This window comes from Olea europaea, unplaced genomic scaffold (genome assembly GCF_002742605.1).
Source record: "Olea europaea var. sylvestris unplaced genomic scaffold, O_europaea_v1 scaffold1650, whole genome shotgun sequence".
Taxonomy (NCBI): domain Eukaryota; kingdom Viridiplantae; phylum Streptophyta; class Magnoliopsida; order Lamiales; family Oleaceae; genus Olea; species Olea europaea.
Genome location: NW_019234158.1, coordinates 202,880 through 223,135, shown reverse-complemented (window position 1 = coordinate 223,135; position 20,256 = coordinate 202,880). Strand labels below are relative to the sequence as shown.

General features: G+C 33.5%; 2 protein-coding genes across 17 annotated transcripts; one reads left to right on the top strand and one right to left on the bottom strand.

Annotated features, from left to right (window-relative positions):
- Positions 1-1,074: 1,074 nt before the first annotated feature.
- LOC111377396 (putative pentatricopeptide repeat-containing protein At1g74580) lies at positions 1,075-8,980 on the bottom strand. 11 transcript variants are annotated; one of them, XM_023000484.1, is made up of 5 exons: positions 6,223-8,980; positions 5,183-5,363; positions 5,018-5,070; positions 3,630-3,712; positions 1,075-2,978 (listed from the first exon to the last, which is right to left on the bottom strand). In XM_023000484.1, exon 1 carries the CDS (start codon positions 8,644-8,646, stop codon positions 6,325-6,327), a length of 2,322 nt encoding a protein of 773 aa, XP_022856252.1. In that variant the 5' UTR covers positions 8,647-8,980; the 3' UTR covers positions 1,075-2,978; positions 3,630-3,712; positions 5,018-5,070; positions 5,183-5,363; positions 6,223-6,324. The 11 variants fall into 11 exon arrangements, with proteins under 11 accessions (XP_022856252.1, XP_022856254.1, XP_022856255.1 ...); XM_023000486.1 differs by lacking the exon at positions 5,018-5,070 and having other exon boundaries at positions 1,075-1,519; positions 2,525-2,586; positions 2,668-3,712; XM_023000487.1 differs by lacking the exon at positions 5,018-5,070 and having other exon boundaries at positions 1,075-1,519; positions 2,525-2,581; positions 2,668-3,712.
- Positions 8,981-11,627: 2,647 nt separating this feature from the next.
- Positions 11,628-20,184, top strand: LOC111377395 (NAP1-related protein 2-like). 6 transcript variants are annotated; one of them, XM_023000472.1, is made up of 11 exons: positions 11,628-11,856; positions 14,974-15,096; positions 15,214-15,264; positions 15,471-15,542; positions 15,658-15,771; positions 15,857-15,918; positions 17,220-17,267; positions 19,074-19,134; positions 19,238-19,297; positions 19,424-19,465; positions 19,674-20,184. In XM_023000472.1, the coding sequence occupies exons 1-11, from the start codon at positions 11,647-11,649 to the stop codon at positions 19,740-19,742; spliced, it is 912 nt and encodes a 303-aa protein (XP_022856240.1). In that variant the 5' UTR covers positions 11,628-11,646; the 3' UTR covers positions 19,743-20,184. The 6 variants fall into 6 exon arrangements, with proteins under 6 accessions (XP_022856240.1, XP_022856244.1, XP_022856239.1 ...); XM_023000471.1 differs by lacking the exon at positions 11,628-11,856 and adding an exon at positions 13,752-13,974 and having other exon boundaries at positions 19,674-20,175; XM_023000473.1 differs by lacking the exon at positions 11,628-11,856 and adding an exon at positions 13,755-13,974 and having other exon boundaries at positions 19,241-19,297; positions 19,674-20,170.
- Positions 20,185-20,256: the final 72 nt, after the last annotated feature.

Here is a 20,256-nt window from a genome sequence, read left to right as displayed (position 1 = left end):
TGGATTCACTATGCGTGAACCGACCTAGTTTCATCCTCTTGGTCCTTGAACTCTATGCAACTATTGTAACAACCCAAAATTTTGTATAAAATATACATGCATGGACGTCGTAATCCATGTAAATCAAGTCGCTACACCCAACGAACAAGAAAGCATTGAATCTCTCTATCATTGGTCAATACAATCTGATCATCTAAAATAACGTCAATCTTATCTATATGTGCTGTGATAGACGGTATTGAAGTATATATAGCAAAAGCATTTTTTTTTCTAGAAAATAAATTTATATTGGTCAAAATTGAGTACATCTACTTTGGGCAATCGAACATTCAAAGTAAAACATTACAGAGATCCGATGATCTAGTTATCCAAACCAAGCGATGGAATATAAATCAAAACATTACAAATTTGGCTAATCTGGAACAAAAAGTGTCAAACTATTGACGGTATTAAATCCTCTTAGACGACAATCTAAAGTGGTCACCTGACTTTCAACAAGCAGGCAGCTGAAATATAGAATTATGATTGGTGTACAAGTAAGGGTTCAGCCATTGAACCGAAAACCCAAGCAGCCGGGCAGCAAAGCTGCTAGCTAACTAGATGAATTCAGTAGATTGGTTTCGTGTGGGACTAAATCATTTGAATTTTGGCTTAAAACGTTCAAAAAATTTTGAATTTTGAATTTTATGCCAAAATAGGGAAATATATTACGGCAAAAGGAGTCAACAGTACAAAATACTGCAGGTAGCTTGTTTGGGAAACATTTTGAATTTTGGCCAGCCAAGTACAAACATTTGAAAAAAGATTTTCCACTTTGGGAAACCAAATACTGCACAAAGCAGAAAACATTGCTGAAATACTGTGTGGTCAATTTGACTAATTCAAATTTTCAAAAGAAACTTGAATAAATTGCCCAAACAAGTAATAAACAGCTTGGCCAAAACTTGGGAAATCAAAACTGATGCAAGATAAAAATAAGAAAACAACAAGAAAGGGGAAGAAACCAAAGAGAATGGGGGGAGAAACCTAAGAAACAGCAGCAATTCAAGGGAAGAGGGAAAGGGAGAGGAAAGAGACTCCACAATCAATTTCAATTTTTCATAATCATCAAATTGTTTCAATTACATGTACAACTAGATTTAAATAATGAAAACAAAAACCCTAAAGATAAGAGCTTGGGCCAAACCCACTAGACCAGCCCAATGAAATAAAAAAAAAATCAATAAATAAAAAATGAAATAAGTAAAATAATTGAGCTGATATCCGCATCAACTCTCCCGAGATGAAAAAAACTCGACCCCATCGAGTGAATAGATCTACCACAGGGGACGATCTTTCTAACGAACCAAATATCGAAACTCAACAAATAATGACAACGCCATTTGCAAATTATCCCCAAGCATAAGATCTGACCAAGATGAACTGGGCAAAGGAAAATCTTACTGACTTCTATAAAGTTTCAACAAGTCTGGATCATGCTATTGAACTCTCTTTCTGGGGATTCATGTAAATCAAGTCGCTACACCCAACGAACAAGAAAGCATTGAATCTCTCTATCATTGATCAATACAATCTGATCATCTAAAATAACGTCAATCTTATCTATATGTGCTGTGATAGACGGTATTGAAGTAGATATAGCAAAAGATTCAATGTAGGAATTCCCATGTGGAGGTGAAAAATGATCATTAGAGATTTAAAATAGCCTTTGTAAACAACGAAGTCCTTAACAATTAAAATAAAGTGGTGGCCAAAATGTGATAAAAGATCAATGTCACATATATTTGAACCAACATGTTTTAAAATTTCAAAAGGATCAGCACTATAAGCTTGTAATATAACATAATCCCCAAAATTAAATTCAAAATTTCGCTTATGCCAATCAGGTTGAAGTTTATATAATGCTTCAAGTTGTTTATTGATTTCAATAAGCAAGTCATGAAGATGATGTACAAATGCTTCAACTGATATAGACACATTAGCATGTGGGGACATGGGAATAAGGTCTAAAGTTTTCCTAAGTTTATAACCATGAATAACTTCAAAGAGACTCGTACTTATAGATCGATTCACAAAATTGTTATATGTAATTTGCACTGTTTGGATGATCAAATCCCAATTCTCAAGATTTTCTGTGAAAAGGGCATGATTACACAAATCATCAGTACCTTTAAGTTGGATAAGAGTATAACACACAACAATTGAGTGAGAGGTATCGAGAACAAAGGGTACAATACCTAGATTCACAGGAAAAGTCCGAATACTATCTAAGGGGGTGTTCTCACTATTATCATCAAATTCTTCAAGTTTAGGCTCAAAGAGTTGATCTTCTAATTGATCATCTCTTATATTCTTTTGTTCTTCAATGACTAAAGCTCGGTTAGGACATTCATAAGAGATGTGATCAAAGTCTTTACACTTGAAACATTGCAAGTGAGAAAAAGTTCTTGGAATATCAGAAATTTTACCTTTATTTTCCAGTACAGGAGGAACATTAAATGGAAAAGGTCTATTGATGACTTACAAGGAGGCAGTGATGTTGCTATCGACATGCGTCCGACACGTGTCGGACATGGACACACTACCCTAGTTAGAGTGTCAACATGATAAGATTTAGTTACTCTATTGTTAAAACATGTAAAAAATTTCGAAGTTTTACAACTATACCTTGCTTCTTCATTCTTCTTGCATAAGTGAGTTTTTTGGGTGGTCTTGGAGAGCTATCAACATGCAACTTGTCTCGTCTAACTTTTGAGTCTATGATCTCATTGAACATATTCATCACTCACTAGATACAACCTTAGAAAGTAAGCGAACAATCCCATTTAGGTAATCAAATTCCATCATGGGACAGACGATTTCTCCATTGTGAGCCTTGTGATCATTGCCCTTGGACACACCCCTACTCGTGTCATGAGCAAAACGATTCATTGAAGCTTGACACCAGTCTCATCAACCGCTTTCTCCTCCTAATCCGCCTGTTCTATGGCAACAGAGGCAGATGCATCAAGCTAGCCATTATAGAGCCAATATCAATTATCCTAAATTATTGGGTGGGTAACTCAATCCCTCAATTTTGGCTTCTCAATAAATAATGCAGGTGATAGAATTTGGGCTCTTGAAAACATCACGCTCTTAGATGAAAAATAATGACTGCAACTTCATATATTGACTATAAGGTTTAGCAACACAAACAATGCAAAGTTACTGCTTCTCCAAGCACATTCAGACATTAATACAAAAACCTTGCATGCACAAATTTAGTGCAAATACAAACTAAGCAAAACCCAGAATCTCCCTTATAATCACCAAAACTTACAAACAATATCCCCAAAATCTGCAGTAAATTATTAAGATCATGTTAAAACTTAATGATTGAATATGAGAGGATAGGAAACCCACCAATGAAAAATAATTTATTTTATTTTATTTTATTTCAGAATTTTGAAGACAGGGAACACAATATTTGAGGCTGTCGGTGACCATGGATGAGATAGGAGGCAACTTTGAGGAGCCGATTTTGCAAAAGAGGAGAAAGCATTGACCTAGAAGAACACTGCTTATGCATGCATTTTGGATCGTATATAATATCTATTGCCTCAAACTGAGAGTGAACGAAGACATCTTACCGCTGACAAGCTCAATACCCCATTGAAATAAAATGTCAGTGAAGAACTTCATGTTTCCTCCAATATCTTTGCTCCAGAAAGTACTGTCAAAAAGTTAAGAAAGTGACTGCATAATCTAAACCTTGAATCAGTTGCTAAAAGTTACAGTTTTTAGGTGTGTAAACGCTGATATCCTGGCAATGAATAATGAACACATTGATGATACTATTACATTTTGATCACTTGTACTCTTCTCTGCCATTCATCAAAAGTTATGATCACACGACACAAAAGCTAATGCAACTAAAGAAAGATTTTATGAGTATGGCTTCATATTTTTAACAGATTAATTGGATTTAGTTACACTGATTAATAAGAACACTAGCAACCATTTCGCTTGTTAGAAAATGGGGCTTCTATTTCTTTCAATTTGACCTAGTTCGAAAATATATTGACCAATAAAAAGAACCAGTGAGCGTCCCTCTTATAAAATATCCATCCAGACACTCCTTGAATCTCACAAAAACAGTAGAAGGATTTTGTTCACTTAGCCCTTGTTTGACAAAGCCTTTTGAGATTATTGGCTGGTGAGTCCCTTGAAATGTACGATTAAAAATGAAGTTTGACTAGCTTAAAATCTCATTAAAAAAAGGGGCTTAGTGACAACAAGATTGGCAAGTCCTAAATTTCTGTTGTTTTTTTATGCCTCCAATAAGGAAATCAAATATTTCTGTTCCATCTCCTCATAAATTACTATTTCTTTTTTCTATTCACCATATTATTCCTCTCTCCGCCATCATCACCACAAAAAATATGATGCCATCAAGGCAAAAAATATGACGCCATCAAGGATCATATATTACAGTAAGAATTACGTCTAGTGAGATGTCTGTCAATGACATAACAAGCTCGTCTGCCCTGGCCTTCCCCCATCCCTTTCTCCTTCAGGGACCTATTCCCATTTGGTTGCATTTACAGATGTCACTGGAACTCTACAAAAGACCATCACCATACATTTGAAAGGGGCTTCCATTTAATGAATTTCAGTACTCCAAATTATATTTAAGGTTAAACAATCTAGCATTTATTATACCAGATATAAGAGATTTTTTTTTATTTTTTTTATTTTTTATTTTTAAATGTCTCAGGTGCATTCAGCCAATGCCTTGGGATTGCAGAACTCCTGACCATCAATCAATGTCTTTGCCATCGTACCAAGAATCCAAAATTTTATCCTCTTTTCATATGTAGGATAAAGGGCATTTTACTGGATCATCATCATCCAAACCCTGGTTTTCTTATTATCCCAAATATCCAGAACGACCGAAATGGAATTCCAAAACATTAATAATGTTGTGAAGACAAATCCAAAAACCACAAGGCTTTTTATTAACTTAAAAGTTACTTACCTAATAATAGTCCACAATCATAGGATAACAAGTCTAGCATTCCAAATGTCCAACTACCCAAAACAAAATAAGGAATTTATTGGGGGGAAAAAAAAGAATATTTCCATGAAAATGCAAAGAAAAGAATGCCCATGACTCTGATATAGAAATATCCAAGTGACTTACGATCAAGGATTTTGAGCTTTTAAATTAACCATCACTGCATTCAACAGTTTAGCCTGTTGCTGATAACCAACAGCCTTCTGTCAGCTTCTCCTATTTTCTTATTAGAATCTGGAGGCGAATCTGCACAAAAGTTGTCCAGAGTCAGACATGTTGATTCCCTTCATGCTATTTCAGCATCAAACTGCACATTTTAAGCAGGAAAAATGTATGTAAAGCAGATTCCTGATAATCAATATGAATTTATCCATCATCCTATGAGTTTAGCAGTCAATAGAAACCATAATCTTTCCACGTGAAATGCACTAAAAAGGATCTTTATAAAGAATCAATTGATTCACTCTTGAAAGCAAAAAGTCATGAAGTGTGACCTCTCATAAAATGAAATAGTATCAACTACTCCTCCATTTTGATAATTAACATTTATATCTAAAATTCAATTAAGGAGAATTGTAGGATAAGTGGCAATTAACTTAAACAAATAGCAGTTATCTGCTATCCAAGAGACTCATAGGGAAACAATGAAAAGAGGGATTTGAAACATATATTTCAAAAGGCTGTGTTGCAAATTACTCATCCATAGCAAGCTTTCAGAAGTCCATAAAAGGTAAGATCAGAATTCAACGGAAGTTGCAAAATTTCATTAAAACCCACTGGGCTCAATCCACATGCTAGATCCACATCAAGGGGTAAATCCACATGGATAGGGAGTGGGGCTGGCAGCTTTAATTTCCCAATGTTTTATTAGCCCATGTTTGGTTTTGATTAAAATTTTATTTTAATTTAAGTCAAAGTCAAACAATCATTATTAACCACATCTTTCATAGGTCCCACAACTTTTCAATCACACATTTCAAAACCATTTCTCACAATCTACTTAAAAATATAATTTTAATCCCCGCCAAACATCCTCTTAGACTATATGTGCTACAGAGAAAATGATGGATTTCTCCCTCCACTTAGCCCAGCCCTATTACATCCACAAGAAAGTATCATAGTTGCCCGTACATATTGAACCAAAAGAAAAAGTAAGGAGTATATACCATGACATTAGCAGTTACTCCTCATCGAAGCGTCAATGATTCTATGTCCACCATTATCATAACAGAAGCTTTCATGTTCACATACTTTCCTTCCACTTAAATTCACGAACCAATAGAGTTATCAATTTTAGAACTACCTAGATCTTTACTTAGAATCTTTTTCCTTGATAGCTTCTTATCTCTGATGGCTTCATACAAGAGTTCATAAGCATAATAAGTTACATGACTCTTCTTCAACAAATCTTCAACAAGTATTTTGGGTGCTGCCACTGCCCTTTTATCTGCTTCAAAAATTGAGTTCACAACATCAGGAACAATACCCTTCTGTACCATAAGGTGTATGATATAAACTGCCTCATGCATTCTACGCTTCATACAAAGGCAATTTAGTACTCGTCCAAAAGTTGTTAGTGACGGAAATAACTCATTCTTGATGCTGTCAAGGAGAAACCCGTACCCAGAATCAACATTTCCTACTTTACAAAAACCATCTATCATGCAACGGTAAGTGTAATTATCAGGTGGGCAGCCATTGTTGCTCATTTCATGAAATAGCTTTTCTGCCATGTCTGTATCTAACCTCTCACAAAATGCACTGACCATGATATTGTATGTTGCAATTATATGAGGTAATTTGTATTGTTTTTCCATCCTTCTGAACAGCTTAAAAGCTCCTTCCAAATCCCCATTTTCACAAAAACCATTGATTAATGTACCAAAACTTACAACATCAGGACTCATACCATTTTTCTGGATTTCTTCAAGCAATTCCACGGCCATAACTAATTTTCTAGCTCTGCACAAGCTCTCTATGAGTATGTTATACGTAATTATATTTGGAACACAACCCTTCTCCAACATCACTTTGAAGGTTTTCATAACATCATCAGACTTTGAAGTCTTGCAGAGTCCATTTAATAATGTGTTATATGTAATGATATCTGGAGTAACACCATGCTCCCACATGGTATTGACAGTACCAAGTGCATCGTCTATCTTTAACTGCTTGCAGTAGCCATCAATCAGAGTATTGAAGGTGAATATGTCAGGAAGAAACCCTTTTGTAATTGCATCGTTAATTAGATTGCGTGCATCAGCAACACAACCCCTCTTGCACAAGCCATTTATAACTAAATTGTAGGTCCATATATTTGGGCTGCAACCATTTTTCTGCATCTCGTTAATCAGCTGCAAGGCTTCAAGAATGAGTCCCTGCCGAGACAACCCCTGAATTAATGCATTGTAGATAATTAAACTAGGCTTTATACCTTTACCAATGGCTTCTTTAAATACGTCCATTGCCCTGTCTATGTCATCATTGTTACACAATCCACGCAATAGGGAGCAGTAAGTGAACTCATCGGGCTCAAAACCTCTGAAAACTGCATCCTTGAGAATTTTGTCAGCATTTTGTACCATATTATGTTTGCAGTATCCATCAATGATTGTGTTGTAGGTAAAAGTATCTGGCTCCAAACCACCATTAACCATTTTATGCATGTAGGACTCAGCTTCCTTGACTTTTGAGCTCTTGCAAAAACCAGATATGAGTATGTTATAAGTGACAGCATCAGGAGTTAGACCTTCTCTTGTCACGCTGTCCAACATCCTAGCAGCCTCATCAAGTAGGCCTTTCTTACAAAGGCCTTGAATGAAGATATTAAATGTAAACAAATTCGGGGATACACCCCTTTTAAAAACCTTATCAAGTAATCTTTCGCTCTCCTGGACATGTCCCTTCTTAGAAAGCATATGTAAAAGCTTATTAAATGTAGCAACATTTGGAATAATTCCAAGCCCGAGCATCCGATCAAACAATACAGAAGCCTCTCTTTGATAGTCGCTTTCATAAAATCCACCAACTACTGTACAGTAAGCAACCGCATTAAATTCGCACCCCTGAACAGGCATGTTATTGAGAAGCCTTAAAGCAGCTTCAGGTCTATTTGTTTTACAGAACGACTTTATCCTTATGGTAAATGTATATACATCAGGAGAAATCCCTTTATCTCTCATTCTCATATAAATTTTGTGGGCCTGATTGAAATACCCATTTTCAACTAATATATTCATGATTGTATTATACGAAAAAACTGTTGGCTCACAATCATAAAAATCCATCCTTTCAAACACATTAACTGCCTCTTGAATTTTCTGTTTCTTCCCATAACTTCTCATTACACTAATGTACACTCCTTCTAACAAGCTGTTATCGATATTTTCCCTCATCTCTGCCACAACATTTTCCATGGCTTCAAACTCTTCATGATTACTAAGCTTTTCAATCATTGATTTGTAAGTTGAAATAGTATGCTTAAACCCATCTTCCTTTCTAACAGAATTAAATATTTCCAGAGCCCTCAATGGGTCTTTTTGATATTTCAAAACTGACGCTACGTGTTTAGGAAGGACAGCAGGACCCATTCCAGAAAACAGCAATTCTAATCGATATTTCCAGCAAAACCCATCAAACCCATTTGAATAATAAGCCCAAAAATACAGTCATTACGATCAAAATTTTCACGAAAACCATTTCTTTTCTTGTTATGCTATTTTAACATTACTTTCACTTGCTTCCGTGACTAAACATTCTTGCACCAGAGTCCAGAGAACTTTAGTAATACAAAAGTTGTGTATAGACTGACAGAAATACCTCAACTGGTGAGTTCGTCAATTTCTGCAGAGCTGCTTCGTTGATATAATTAGTATAAGAGGAAAATTGCTGAAAAACTAGACTTTTCAATCAAGGAATTGCAGAGACGAGCCTTCGACATCAAATATTATTTTAAAGAAATCATAAGTATTTTAAAATAAAATTAATATTTTTTAGGATTTATTACACCGTACGTCCCTAATGTTTCCATTTTTCTCAATTTCATCCATTTAATTTTTTAAAGATGTTTCATTCCCATCCTCATTAATTCACACAGATAAACCCTACTTACAACTTTCATCCAAATCCGTATTATGACTCGATTTGATTCTCATTTTTATCAATACATTTTTCTCTCCCTTCTTTTTAACTTCACATTCTTCATTGATGCCCTTATTTGAACCACATTATATTCTTAAGAACGCATTTTTTAATAGTATATTGATAGAAAATATATGGTTAAAAAATAAAGAAAAATTTTGAATTTGAGTGTAACATTATTTTATTGAAAAATGTGTGATTAAAATGATATCAAATCACTATTTAAAAAAAAAAAAATATATTGAAAAAAAATGTGGCATGGCCATATATATATAGATGTGTGTGTGTGTGTGTTCAAAAAAGAGCTTTATTTAATTCTTTGAACATTGGATAAAAGTGCAATCACTTAACATTCTGACGATTAGTTCTCAAATGATCTTGTCTCTGTTTTTGCTTTCCGCTTATTACCTGCTCTTTGTCCTGTTCCAGAAACAAGTAAACTAAAACTAAACAATTTTCTTAATGCTACAATTTTACCTCATACCCAGACTGCTCGGGTTGGTCGATGATCTCTGCAAACTCAGAAAATGCACCCACACACAAACACAGCCAACCAAACAAACACTGGGTAAAATAGTTAAAATATTGAAATGGAATGCTCAGCTAGAGAGAGAAGATTTTACTCGGAGATCGGAATCCATGTCCGTAGGCACGTATCTCCTTGAAGAGTGTGCGTTTCAGTGTGTGTAGGGAGTGAAGGGAGATTGATTATGTAGATCTGAAAATGAATGTCGGGGAAATTTGAAATTAATTTTTATTTTTTACAAATATTTAAATAGGTTTTAAAATTACAAATATTTTTATAATCTCGCTTCAAACATGTTTCACAGATCCGTTCTTGTTGAGGTCATTAGCAAGTCTAAAACATTAATTTTATTAGTTGCTAATATTTTTTTATTGAGTAATATTATTTGCAGTCGCTCACTGTCATAATTGTTTTATAATATATATGTGACGGTTAGTGATTTGATATATTAATATGATAATTGCATCAAATCTCTAACTGACATTTATATGTCACGTAAGACGACTGCGATAATGAACCACTGTAAAAAGTATTATTCATTTTTATTTTATAGAAATGTTTTTTTCTCGATTTTGGAAAAGCCCACCAAACAAGTCTCTTAATTTTCATTTTCAACTTTTTTAAAGTGTTCAAGCGGGCCCCTTTAGCGATGCGGGCTCCAAGTTTCCAACTGCTGATTTCCCTTTTTCTTTCAATATTGGCCCGGTTGAAAAGGGGTGCATGATTACTCTAAATAATGCTTTTGCCTTCGATAAGCAACGCTTTTAGTTTTTCCTTTTGCACTGTAGCGTTTTTGTTTGGAGTCAAGGATAAAATGAATGTCCAGAAAAAGTACATACTGATTTAGCAAGGTTAGTATTTTTCTTGAGGAATTTAAGCTCAGTACCCAAAATTAAGAAAATAAATTAATATTTTTAATTATCATTAGTTTATGATTCAAAGTAAATTGTAAAGTGATTGTTACTTTTTATTTTAAAAGTGGCATGACATGTCACTTTTTTTTTGAAATGCGACAAATCTTGCGATTTCTGCAGAGCTGCTTCGTTGATATAATTAGTATAAGAGGAAAATTGCTGAAAAACTAGACTTTTCAATCAAGGAATTGCAGAGACGAGCCTTCGACATCAAATATTATTTTAAAGAAATCATAAGTATTTTAAAATAAAATTAATATTTTTTAGGATTTATTACACCGTACGTCCCTAATGTTTCCATTTTTCTCAATTTCATCCATTTAATTTTTTAAAGATGTTTCATTCCCATCCTCATTAATTCACACAGATAAACCCTACTTACAACTTTCATCCAAATCCAATGAGGCTCAAACACTCTCTATATTAGACATGTACCTTCCATGCAATTTTCTGCCAAAGGGCAATTTCATTAAACTAATTAAAAAACAATTTTGCATACTATCTAGGTATTACTTTCATCCTAATAACGGTAATTAGTTAGCTAGGTCATTTATTGATTTGTACGATTGTCAATTTTATTCTTCTAACTATTAAAATATTTTATATGATTAAAACATCAAAATGTTACATTTCAAGTAGTTATTCTTGATATCCAATGGATTATGAATCGAGGGTTTCTTGATAAGCACCAAATCAATTATGTTTAGGGAACCAAATGTCGTAGATAGAATATTTAGGACTCTGTCATAACAAGACTCAAAGGTTGGAAATTCAGCTGGTTACTAACTTAATGTTTGTTTGGTATGGATTTTGATAATTAATTTTTTGACGATTAGAAATAAAGTAGTTATTGTAATTGTAAAAAAAAAATTCAAAAATAACGATTAAAATAATGGATAAAAAAATATATTTTAATAGGCTTAAAATTTGTACCAAACTTAAAATTAACTTTCCCAACCCCCTTTGATTCCCCCAACCATCGCCCCCCGCCCCCCTCGCTCTGACCAATTATGTTTAGTATAAACTATTATATAAACGAGGGTTTTAGAGAGGGTTTAACAAATCAGAACCAACAGAAAATTCTGAAAATGGGTTTGGACAAAGGGAAGAAGCAGAAATTGGTAGAAGCGAACGAAGAAAAGAATGGGACGGAGCTCATTGATGGAGAGCTCGTTCTTTCCGTTGAAAAGCTTCAAGAAGTACAAGATGAGCTTGAAAAGGTTTTTTTTTTTTTTTTTTTTTTTTTTTTTTTTAAATACGAAAAAACTGTTGGCTCACAATCATAAAAATCCATCCTTTCAAACACATTAACTGCCTCTTGAATTTTCTGTTTCTTCCCATAACTTCTCATTACACTAATGTACACTCCTTCTAACAAGCTGTTATCGATATTTTCCCTCATCTCTGCCACAACATTTTCCATGGCTTCAAACTCTTCATGATTACTAAGCTTTTCAATCATTGATTTGTAAGTTGAAATAGTATGCTTAAACCCATCTTCCTTTCTAACAGAATTAAATATTTCCAGAGCCCTCAATGGGTCTTTTTGATATTTCAAAACTGACGCTACGTGTTTAGGAAGGACAGCAGGACCCATTCCAGAAAACAGCAATTCTAATCGATATTTCCAGCAAAACCCATCAAACCCATTTGAATAATAAGCCCAAAAATACAGTCATTACGATCAAAATTTTCACGAAAACCATTTCTTTTCTTGTTATGCTATTTTAACATTACTTTCACTTGCTTCCGTGACTAAACATTCTTGCACCAGAGTCCAGAGAACTTTAGTAATACAAAAGTTGTGTATAGACTGACAGAAATACCTCAACTGGTGAGTTCGTCAATTTCTGCAGAGCTGCTTCGTTGATATAATTAGTATAAGAGGAAAATTGCTGAAAAACTAGACTTTTCAATCAAGGAATTGCAGAGACGAGCCTTCGACATCAAATATTATTTTAAAGAAATCATAAGTATTTTAAAATAAAATTAATATTTTTTAGGATTTATTACACCGTACGTCCCTAATGTTTCCATTTTTCTCAATTTCATCCATTTAATTTTTTAAAGATGTTTCATTCCCATCCTCATTAATTCACACAGATAAACCCTACTTACAACTTTCATCCAAATCTGTCATTATGGCTCGATTTGATTCTCATTTTTATCAATACATTTTTCTCTCCTTTCTTTTTAATTATACATTCTTCAATAAAGTCCTTATTTGAACCACCTTATATTTTTAAAAATATATTTTTGAATAGTATATTGATAGGAAATGTATGGTTAAAAATTAAAGAAAAGTTTTGGATTTACGTGTAACATTATTTTATTGAAAAATGTGTGGTTAAAATGATGTCAAATCACTATTTAAGAATTTTTTTTTTTTTGAAAAAAATGTGGCTCAAACACATCCAAAATAATTTACACGTAGATCAAAAAAAAATTTTATTTTTCATCCACTTATTCTCAATCAATCTACTATTTCAAAGTTCATTTTTTCTATAAAAATGGGGCTCAAACACCCTCTATATTAGACACGTACCTTCCATGCAACTTTCTGTCAAAGGGCAATTTCATTAAACTACTAAAAAACAATTTTGCATGCTATCTAGGTATTGCATTCATCCTAATAACGGTAATTAGTTACCTAGGTCATTTATTGATTTGTATGATTGTCAATTTTATTCGTCTAACTATTAAAATATTTTATATGATTAAAACATCAAAATGTTACATTTCAAGTAGTGATTCTTGATATCCCACGGATGATGAATCAAGGGTTTCTTGATAAGCACCAAATCAATTACGTTTAGGGAACCAAATGTCGTAGATAGAATATTTAGGACTCCGTCATAACGAGACTCAAAGGTTGGAAATCCAGCTGGTTACTAATTTAGTGTTTGTTTGGTATGAATTTTGATAATTAATTTTTTGACGATTAGAGATAAAGTGGTTATTGTAATTGTAAAAAAAGAATTCAAAAATGATGATTAAAATAATGAAATAATGGATAAAAAAAATATATTTTAATAGACTTAAAATTTGTACCAAACTTAAAATTAACTTTCCCAACCCCCTTTGATTCCCCCAACCATCGCCCCCCGCCCCCCTCGCTCTGACCAATTATGTTTAGTATAAACTATTATATAAACGAGGGTTTTAGAGAGGGTTTAACAAATCAGAACCAACAGAAAATTCTGAAAATGGGTTTGGACAAAGGGAAGAAGCAGAAATTGGTAGAAGCGAACGAAGAAAAGAATGGGACGGAGCTCATTGATGGAGAGCTCGTTCTTTCCGTTGAAAAGCTTCAAGAAATACAAGATGAGCTTGAAAAGGTTTTTTTTTTTTTTTTTTTTTTTTTTTTTTTTTTTTGTTGGATTCTAAAGAGACTCCAGATTTATTTTGATTTTTTTTTCTGCAAGAAACTATCAGGAGACAGCTTGTTAGTGTTCTTTTATTATTTTTTTGTTCTTTGTTGATCTTTGATTATTCTGTGAGGGCATGTTATTGATATTAACTCAATTTTATTTGCAAAGCAAAGACCCAAATTTTCTAAAAATGAACTCGTAATAGAGGATTTGTTGGCTTCTTTGGAGAGTGAATGTTAGAATATATCAAATTATTGTTGACGAATATTGTTTTGAAAATATATTTACTATTCATGAGTATATTTCTATGGGGCGACATTAATTTCATTTTCCTCTGTATTTAGTTCCTACATTATTTAGACTTTCTAAAGAATAAAGAAGTATATTTTCACTTTTCGTCAAAACCAAGCAAAAACACTTAGGGTGCTTTTGATTGCAAACAAGGAATTTGCATAGAAAGAAAATAAATTCTATGCAATTCAATTGCTTCATAGAATTCATTTGCGTGAAAATTGTCAATTAAATGTATTTGATTGATTTAATTTTTAACCTAAAAAATATTATACTTGTCCATTTTTTATAGGTGGGTAGATGAGAGGGAGAAAGAAAGAGTGAATTCCCTAGAAAATAAAATCTTATTCTCTCTCAAGAAAATATTTTCCTTGATTTTGAGAAAAATATGATCACATGAACAAAAATAGGAAAATGTTTTCCATGGAAAAAATGTCAATCAAACAGCACAAAAGTAGAAATTTGGATGGAAAAAACACATTTTCCATGAAAAATATTAGCAATCAAATATACCCTTATATCTTCTTATTTGGTTTTTTTTTTGGGGGGTCTGGTAAAATTGGGAGAAATACAATTGAAAGTGGTAAAAAAGTGAATTGTCTTAACAAGAAACGTAAAATAAAAATTCAGAGATTTCATAATATTATACTGGGTTTATTTTCTTTATGTTTGCAGATCAATGAAGAAGCAAGCGAAAAGGTTTTGGAAGTAGAACAAAAGTACAATGAGATACGCAAGCCTGTCTATGACAAGAGAAGCGATGTCATAAAATCCATTCCTGACTTCTGGTTGACTGCAGTTAGTGTTTCATTACCACTAGCTTTCTTAATAGAAATGTGTACTTATACTCACACCCCCCACACACCAACAATGGAAAAGAAGAAAGAAAAATAACATGTACTCTCTTCCTTGCAGTTTTTAAGTCATCCTGCCTTTAGTGAACTTTTGACCGAGGAAGACCAAAAGGTTTCATCCATTTCCTTCATTTTATCTAAAATTAAGTATATGTTGTTATAGTTTTAGTATGATCTTCTCTTTGTTACCGTAACAAATTCGCAGTCATTATAATTTGCAGCTACTCTTTAACTTCCTCAATAGTTGGTTATTACTAAATCTGAGATTTTTTGTCTGTTCACCGACACAGTTAATATATTCCCTTTTTCTCATGTTAGATTTTCAGGTACTTAAGTTCCCTCGAAGTGGAAGACTCCAAAGATGTGAAATCGGGTTACACTATTACATTTGTGAGTTTGTCTTTTCTGCCGTATGTGGACATTTATTGATGTAGAAATTTTAATACTATTTTTATCTTTCATAATCTCTTTAAGAAAAGTTCATGTCTCTTGTTTTTTTCTCCAGAACTTCAATCCCAATCCATATTTTGAAGATACAAAGCTAACAAAAATCTTTACTTTCCTCGAAGAAGGAACAACAAAAATCACTGCCACATCAATAAAATGGAAAGCAGGAATGGTAAGTTTTCATCTCATCGTACCTTGAGCAATGACTTTTCTGTGTCTTGAGATTTAAAGTAATTGTGGATTTCTGGATTGTGAAGGGCATTTCTAATACTGTGGCTGAAGAGAAGAAAGGGAACAAGCGATCTCATTCTGAGGAAAGGTTGGTTCATTTATCTCTCCAGGTTTTCTATATGCTATAATTGTGCTTTGTTGAATACTGTTTTACCATGTCCAGAGGCCTAATATCTTTGCTAACAGATATTGTAATTATAAAACTACTTTGAGCACACTGTCTAGGCATTATAGATTTTACTGACTGAGTAAACAGGACACTAAATAGCTCGTAAGTATGGGGTAGGACCTGCAAGCTAAACCATAGAAGTTTTATGTTTCACAGAGTCAGGGTTGTGGATCTAAGGTTAACATATGAATTCTCTAAATTTAGGATCATTGGTTTTGGTGAAGAAGGTTTTTAAATTTTGGATATGGGTACAGTCTGACCTCACTAAATTAATTCCTCAATGATTAATAACCTAGTGATTAATAACCTTGGACCTTTAATAAAATTTCATAATAGGCATAATTTAATATTTCTGTTATCTAACAATTAATACAAATATCAAATAATAATAATTAGTAGTAGAATCACGTTCCTTAGATAACCATCAGTGCAGAGTAGCATGTTTCTTCCCTGATCTTAGGGTACCTTATGAGCTACAAACATGGGCGGGATTTGAAAGGCCAAGAAAAGAAATATATGAGTGAATGATACCTAATTTATCTTTGTTAGACAAAGAGGATCATCCTCCATATCTTCTTCAACTTCCTCTTTATGATGTTCTTGTGATGATAAATTGCTATGAGATCTTTATCCTGCATTTCCTCATGGGCAATTTGTTGCCCCTTCTTTAGATTTAAGAGGGCATTAATAGACATTGGTTGATGAATTGGAAGTTGATGGATGACATTTAAAAGTTCTTGTTCTATTGCTTGTTCCTGTGCACTCTTCAATTTCTTGATTTTCCTCTTCAAAGTGACCTGTGTGCTTAAAGCAGCAATTGGCTATTGTTGTGCTGGAAATGCGGCTCCATGTTGCTTTAGCCCATTTCCTGGCTTTTAATTAATCGACCTTGTAAATGTCTGCTTTTGTTGTTCATCTCTATCGACATTGATATGGCCTCTTAAACACTGCCATAATTCCAGCATCATTGTTTGAATTTTAGTTGTGTTCGGAGGAAGAAGTTAAACCTCCACATAAGTATGAGGTACATCCTTCGATACATATGTTGGAGTATTCTCCAGCAAAATTAAAACTTTATGGTTAGCATCTTGCATTTCTTGATCCATCTTTTGAAACCATTCGTCATCCAAGCTTTTGCATTGCTGTGATAGTAGAACCCAGCTGCTTCCCAGTTTTTCTATTAAAGCACACTGCTTTTGTGCATGACCAATGATAAACAGTTCCATTCTGTCAGAGCCATCTGCATTGGCAGCAAAGGGAAATGAAAGGTGAGTTTTATCCATCTTAGAACCTACAATTTGACATTGTGCAAATTTTAGATCAGTTGCATGTGATTAAAGAGTCAAGTTTTGTCCTTGTAGATGTCCGTAGTGAGTAGATTCGAAGTTTTTCTCTTATTGCTATGTCTTTCAAGTGCATCTTTATTAGGGGATCAAATGACTTTTAAGTTTTGAATCCATGGTGAATGTTGTACTTTGAGAGCCATCCATTAAAGAATTATGGTGCATCATCTCCAAGGCCAAGTTGTTTAGCAAATTGACGACCTTTTCCTTGATCAATTTAACCAACAATGCTACCTGACATGCTTGGCATTGCAAAATTAATTTGCTAAAGCTGTATCAAGTTTACGGTGTGCCACTGTTCTTTGACCCTGAGCTGTGAGATCATTCGAGGCCATGCTTTCATATTGTTGACGCTTACCAAGGATGTTGATGATGGTTCCTTGTTTTCGGAATTTAGAAAGTTGAAATTGCTCCATTACCCATTTGGCAAGGGTGGACTGTGGAATGGAGGGATTCATTACTTTTTGCAAACAAATTTCAAGTCTTTGAGCATTATTGAGTGAATAATGTTTCATTTTGGGAAGAACTAGGTATAATTGGAGATGTTGAAGTTTAGAACAAAATTTTGCTAAACCAGGGTTCTTACTTAACTTTTTCATGATGTTGGTTTTCTCAATATTCCTTGCAATTAATTTATATTGGAAAGATGTACCATCCTTGCATTTAATTTTTTTGTGGATGTATATCAAGATCATTGCTTTCTTGCAAACAATAAATATATTAGACTAATTAGCATGATGAACACTTTCTAACTACAGAAGTATGTAGTGGCAATAGCAAATATGATGAAATAATTTTTTTAGTTTGACGTTTTAAATTACAATGGCTCTTTATAATTTATAGAGGTCAGATTCAACTTGGATACGATTTAAATTAACAATATAAAAGAACTGGAGTTGTTCATTTCAAAAAGCAATACATGCCAGGACTAAAATAAGATATGAGAGTAGATAAGCCTTGTTTACTTGATAAATTTTGTAATTTGCTTAGTCCTTGGAGCATTGCGAATGCTTTTAAAGGGTCTTCTATCTATCACATGACATGTTAGCTATATGTACATGTTAACAAATTATTAATGTAATGACTTTGGCAGTAAAAAAAATGTACTTAAGTTCTCATTCTCTTTTAGTTGTTGATTGATAGACCAAATCTGCAATTGAGATGCCGCATTTTGTTTTGATATGATGAGGTTGGAATCATCACACTCATGGGTTTAAAATATTCCATTCATGCTGAATTACCTGTTCTTTTAAGTCATTCTCGTGCTAAAGACCCATGGAGCGCTTGTTGTCTACATTTTGTGCTATCAGTCTGCTCCATTTACTTTCAAAGTGATTTTATAGGCTTTTGGAAGGAACTCTTGTACTCTACTTTTATTTATGTTTATCTTAATTGCACTATTTGGTGGTGAAGAGTGTACTGCATTTGTGTTTTTCAGTTGTTTCTTACTCTTAAGAGATTGGCAATTTGTAGAGGATGGATGAACAAATACTGATGCTGAAATATTTTCATATATTCATTATTATATCAAGATCATGGTGTGCAATCACTTCCTTGCCATGATTTTGATACCTGAGTTTTTTTTTTTTGTTGTACACATTATCACAATGATTTGCTTCAGCTGGATAATCTGGATACTTTCTGTCATTTTTAGCTCAATGATTTTGAATTAAAAAGAAAACTGTAAATTATTTGTGCACTTTCGGTTGCTTATTTTGTGCTGCTTTACAGCTTTTTTACCTGGTTTAGTGATAGCCAGCAGAAAGATGATGTGAATGAGATTCATGACGAGGTAAATTCTGCCACATGCCAATTTTTTCATGAGCTTGAGGTTACTCTTTTTTTTTTATATATACATTTTCATATTTGTTCATTTTGAACCAAATATTTCTTAGCAGGTCGCTGAATTAATCAAGGATGATATCTGGCCAAATCCTCTAACATATTTTTTTGATGTAAGCTTTTGTTCACGCTCATCTTTCGTAGTTGTCCATGACATACTGATGCAAATTAATTATCCACTCCGTGTACTTTGACTTTATAGTGTTTCTGATTTGATGTGTTGTATACCCTTTCTGCAGGAGGCAGACGAAGAGGATTCTGACATGGATGATGGTGATGAGGTAGGTGTAAAAAATTATTTTTTTACTCTCTTTTACCCACTGTAGAAGATGCAGTACTAGCATATGATGTATAATTTGTCTTATCACAAATTCCTTGTTTTTCTTCAAACGTGTGTTTATTGCTTACATAGACGGCTTACCATCAATTCTTGCTTCTTCTTCTTTTTTTTTTTTTTTTTACTGGGAACTCTTTTTGTTCAAATTCTAGAAGCTATCATTACCTGAACTTGGCGCGGCACTTTTTGTTTATGAATGGCTATCTTATATATTGCCGTAACTTTGAGAAGTTCCTTATATTGCTCCTCAGACTCAACATCCCTTGCTTGGTAATGCTTCATCTTATTGAAATGATGTTATGGGCTTATTGCCTCGTGTCTGAGAAAACATTTTATATGGTAGCTAAAAAGTGCAGAATTAATATGTGGAATATGGAATGTGCCATGTATATAAAAGTTGGGTTAGTAAATAGGCCATCAATCCTGGTATCCTCCCCATAGATGCAACTATTGTGGTGCTTCTCTTATGACTAAAAAGTGCGGAATTAATATTTGGTAATGTGGCATATACATAAAAGTTGGGTAAGTAAAATAATTTTCCTTTTCCTTTTCCTTTATTGGGTGGATATAGATAAGGTAGTAAAAATGTGCGCGCTGCCTGAACTCAGATACTTTTGTGATAGTTAGATGGTAAACCACTTGAACTTTGTTATTTTTTACTAAACTTTAGTTGGAATAACAAATATAATTTAGCTCCTGTTTGATGTTTATTAAAAAGAGTTTTTTTTTTTTTTT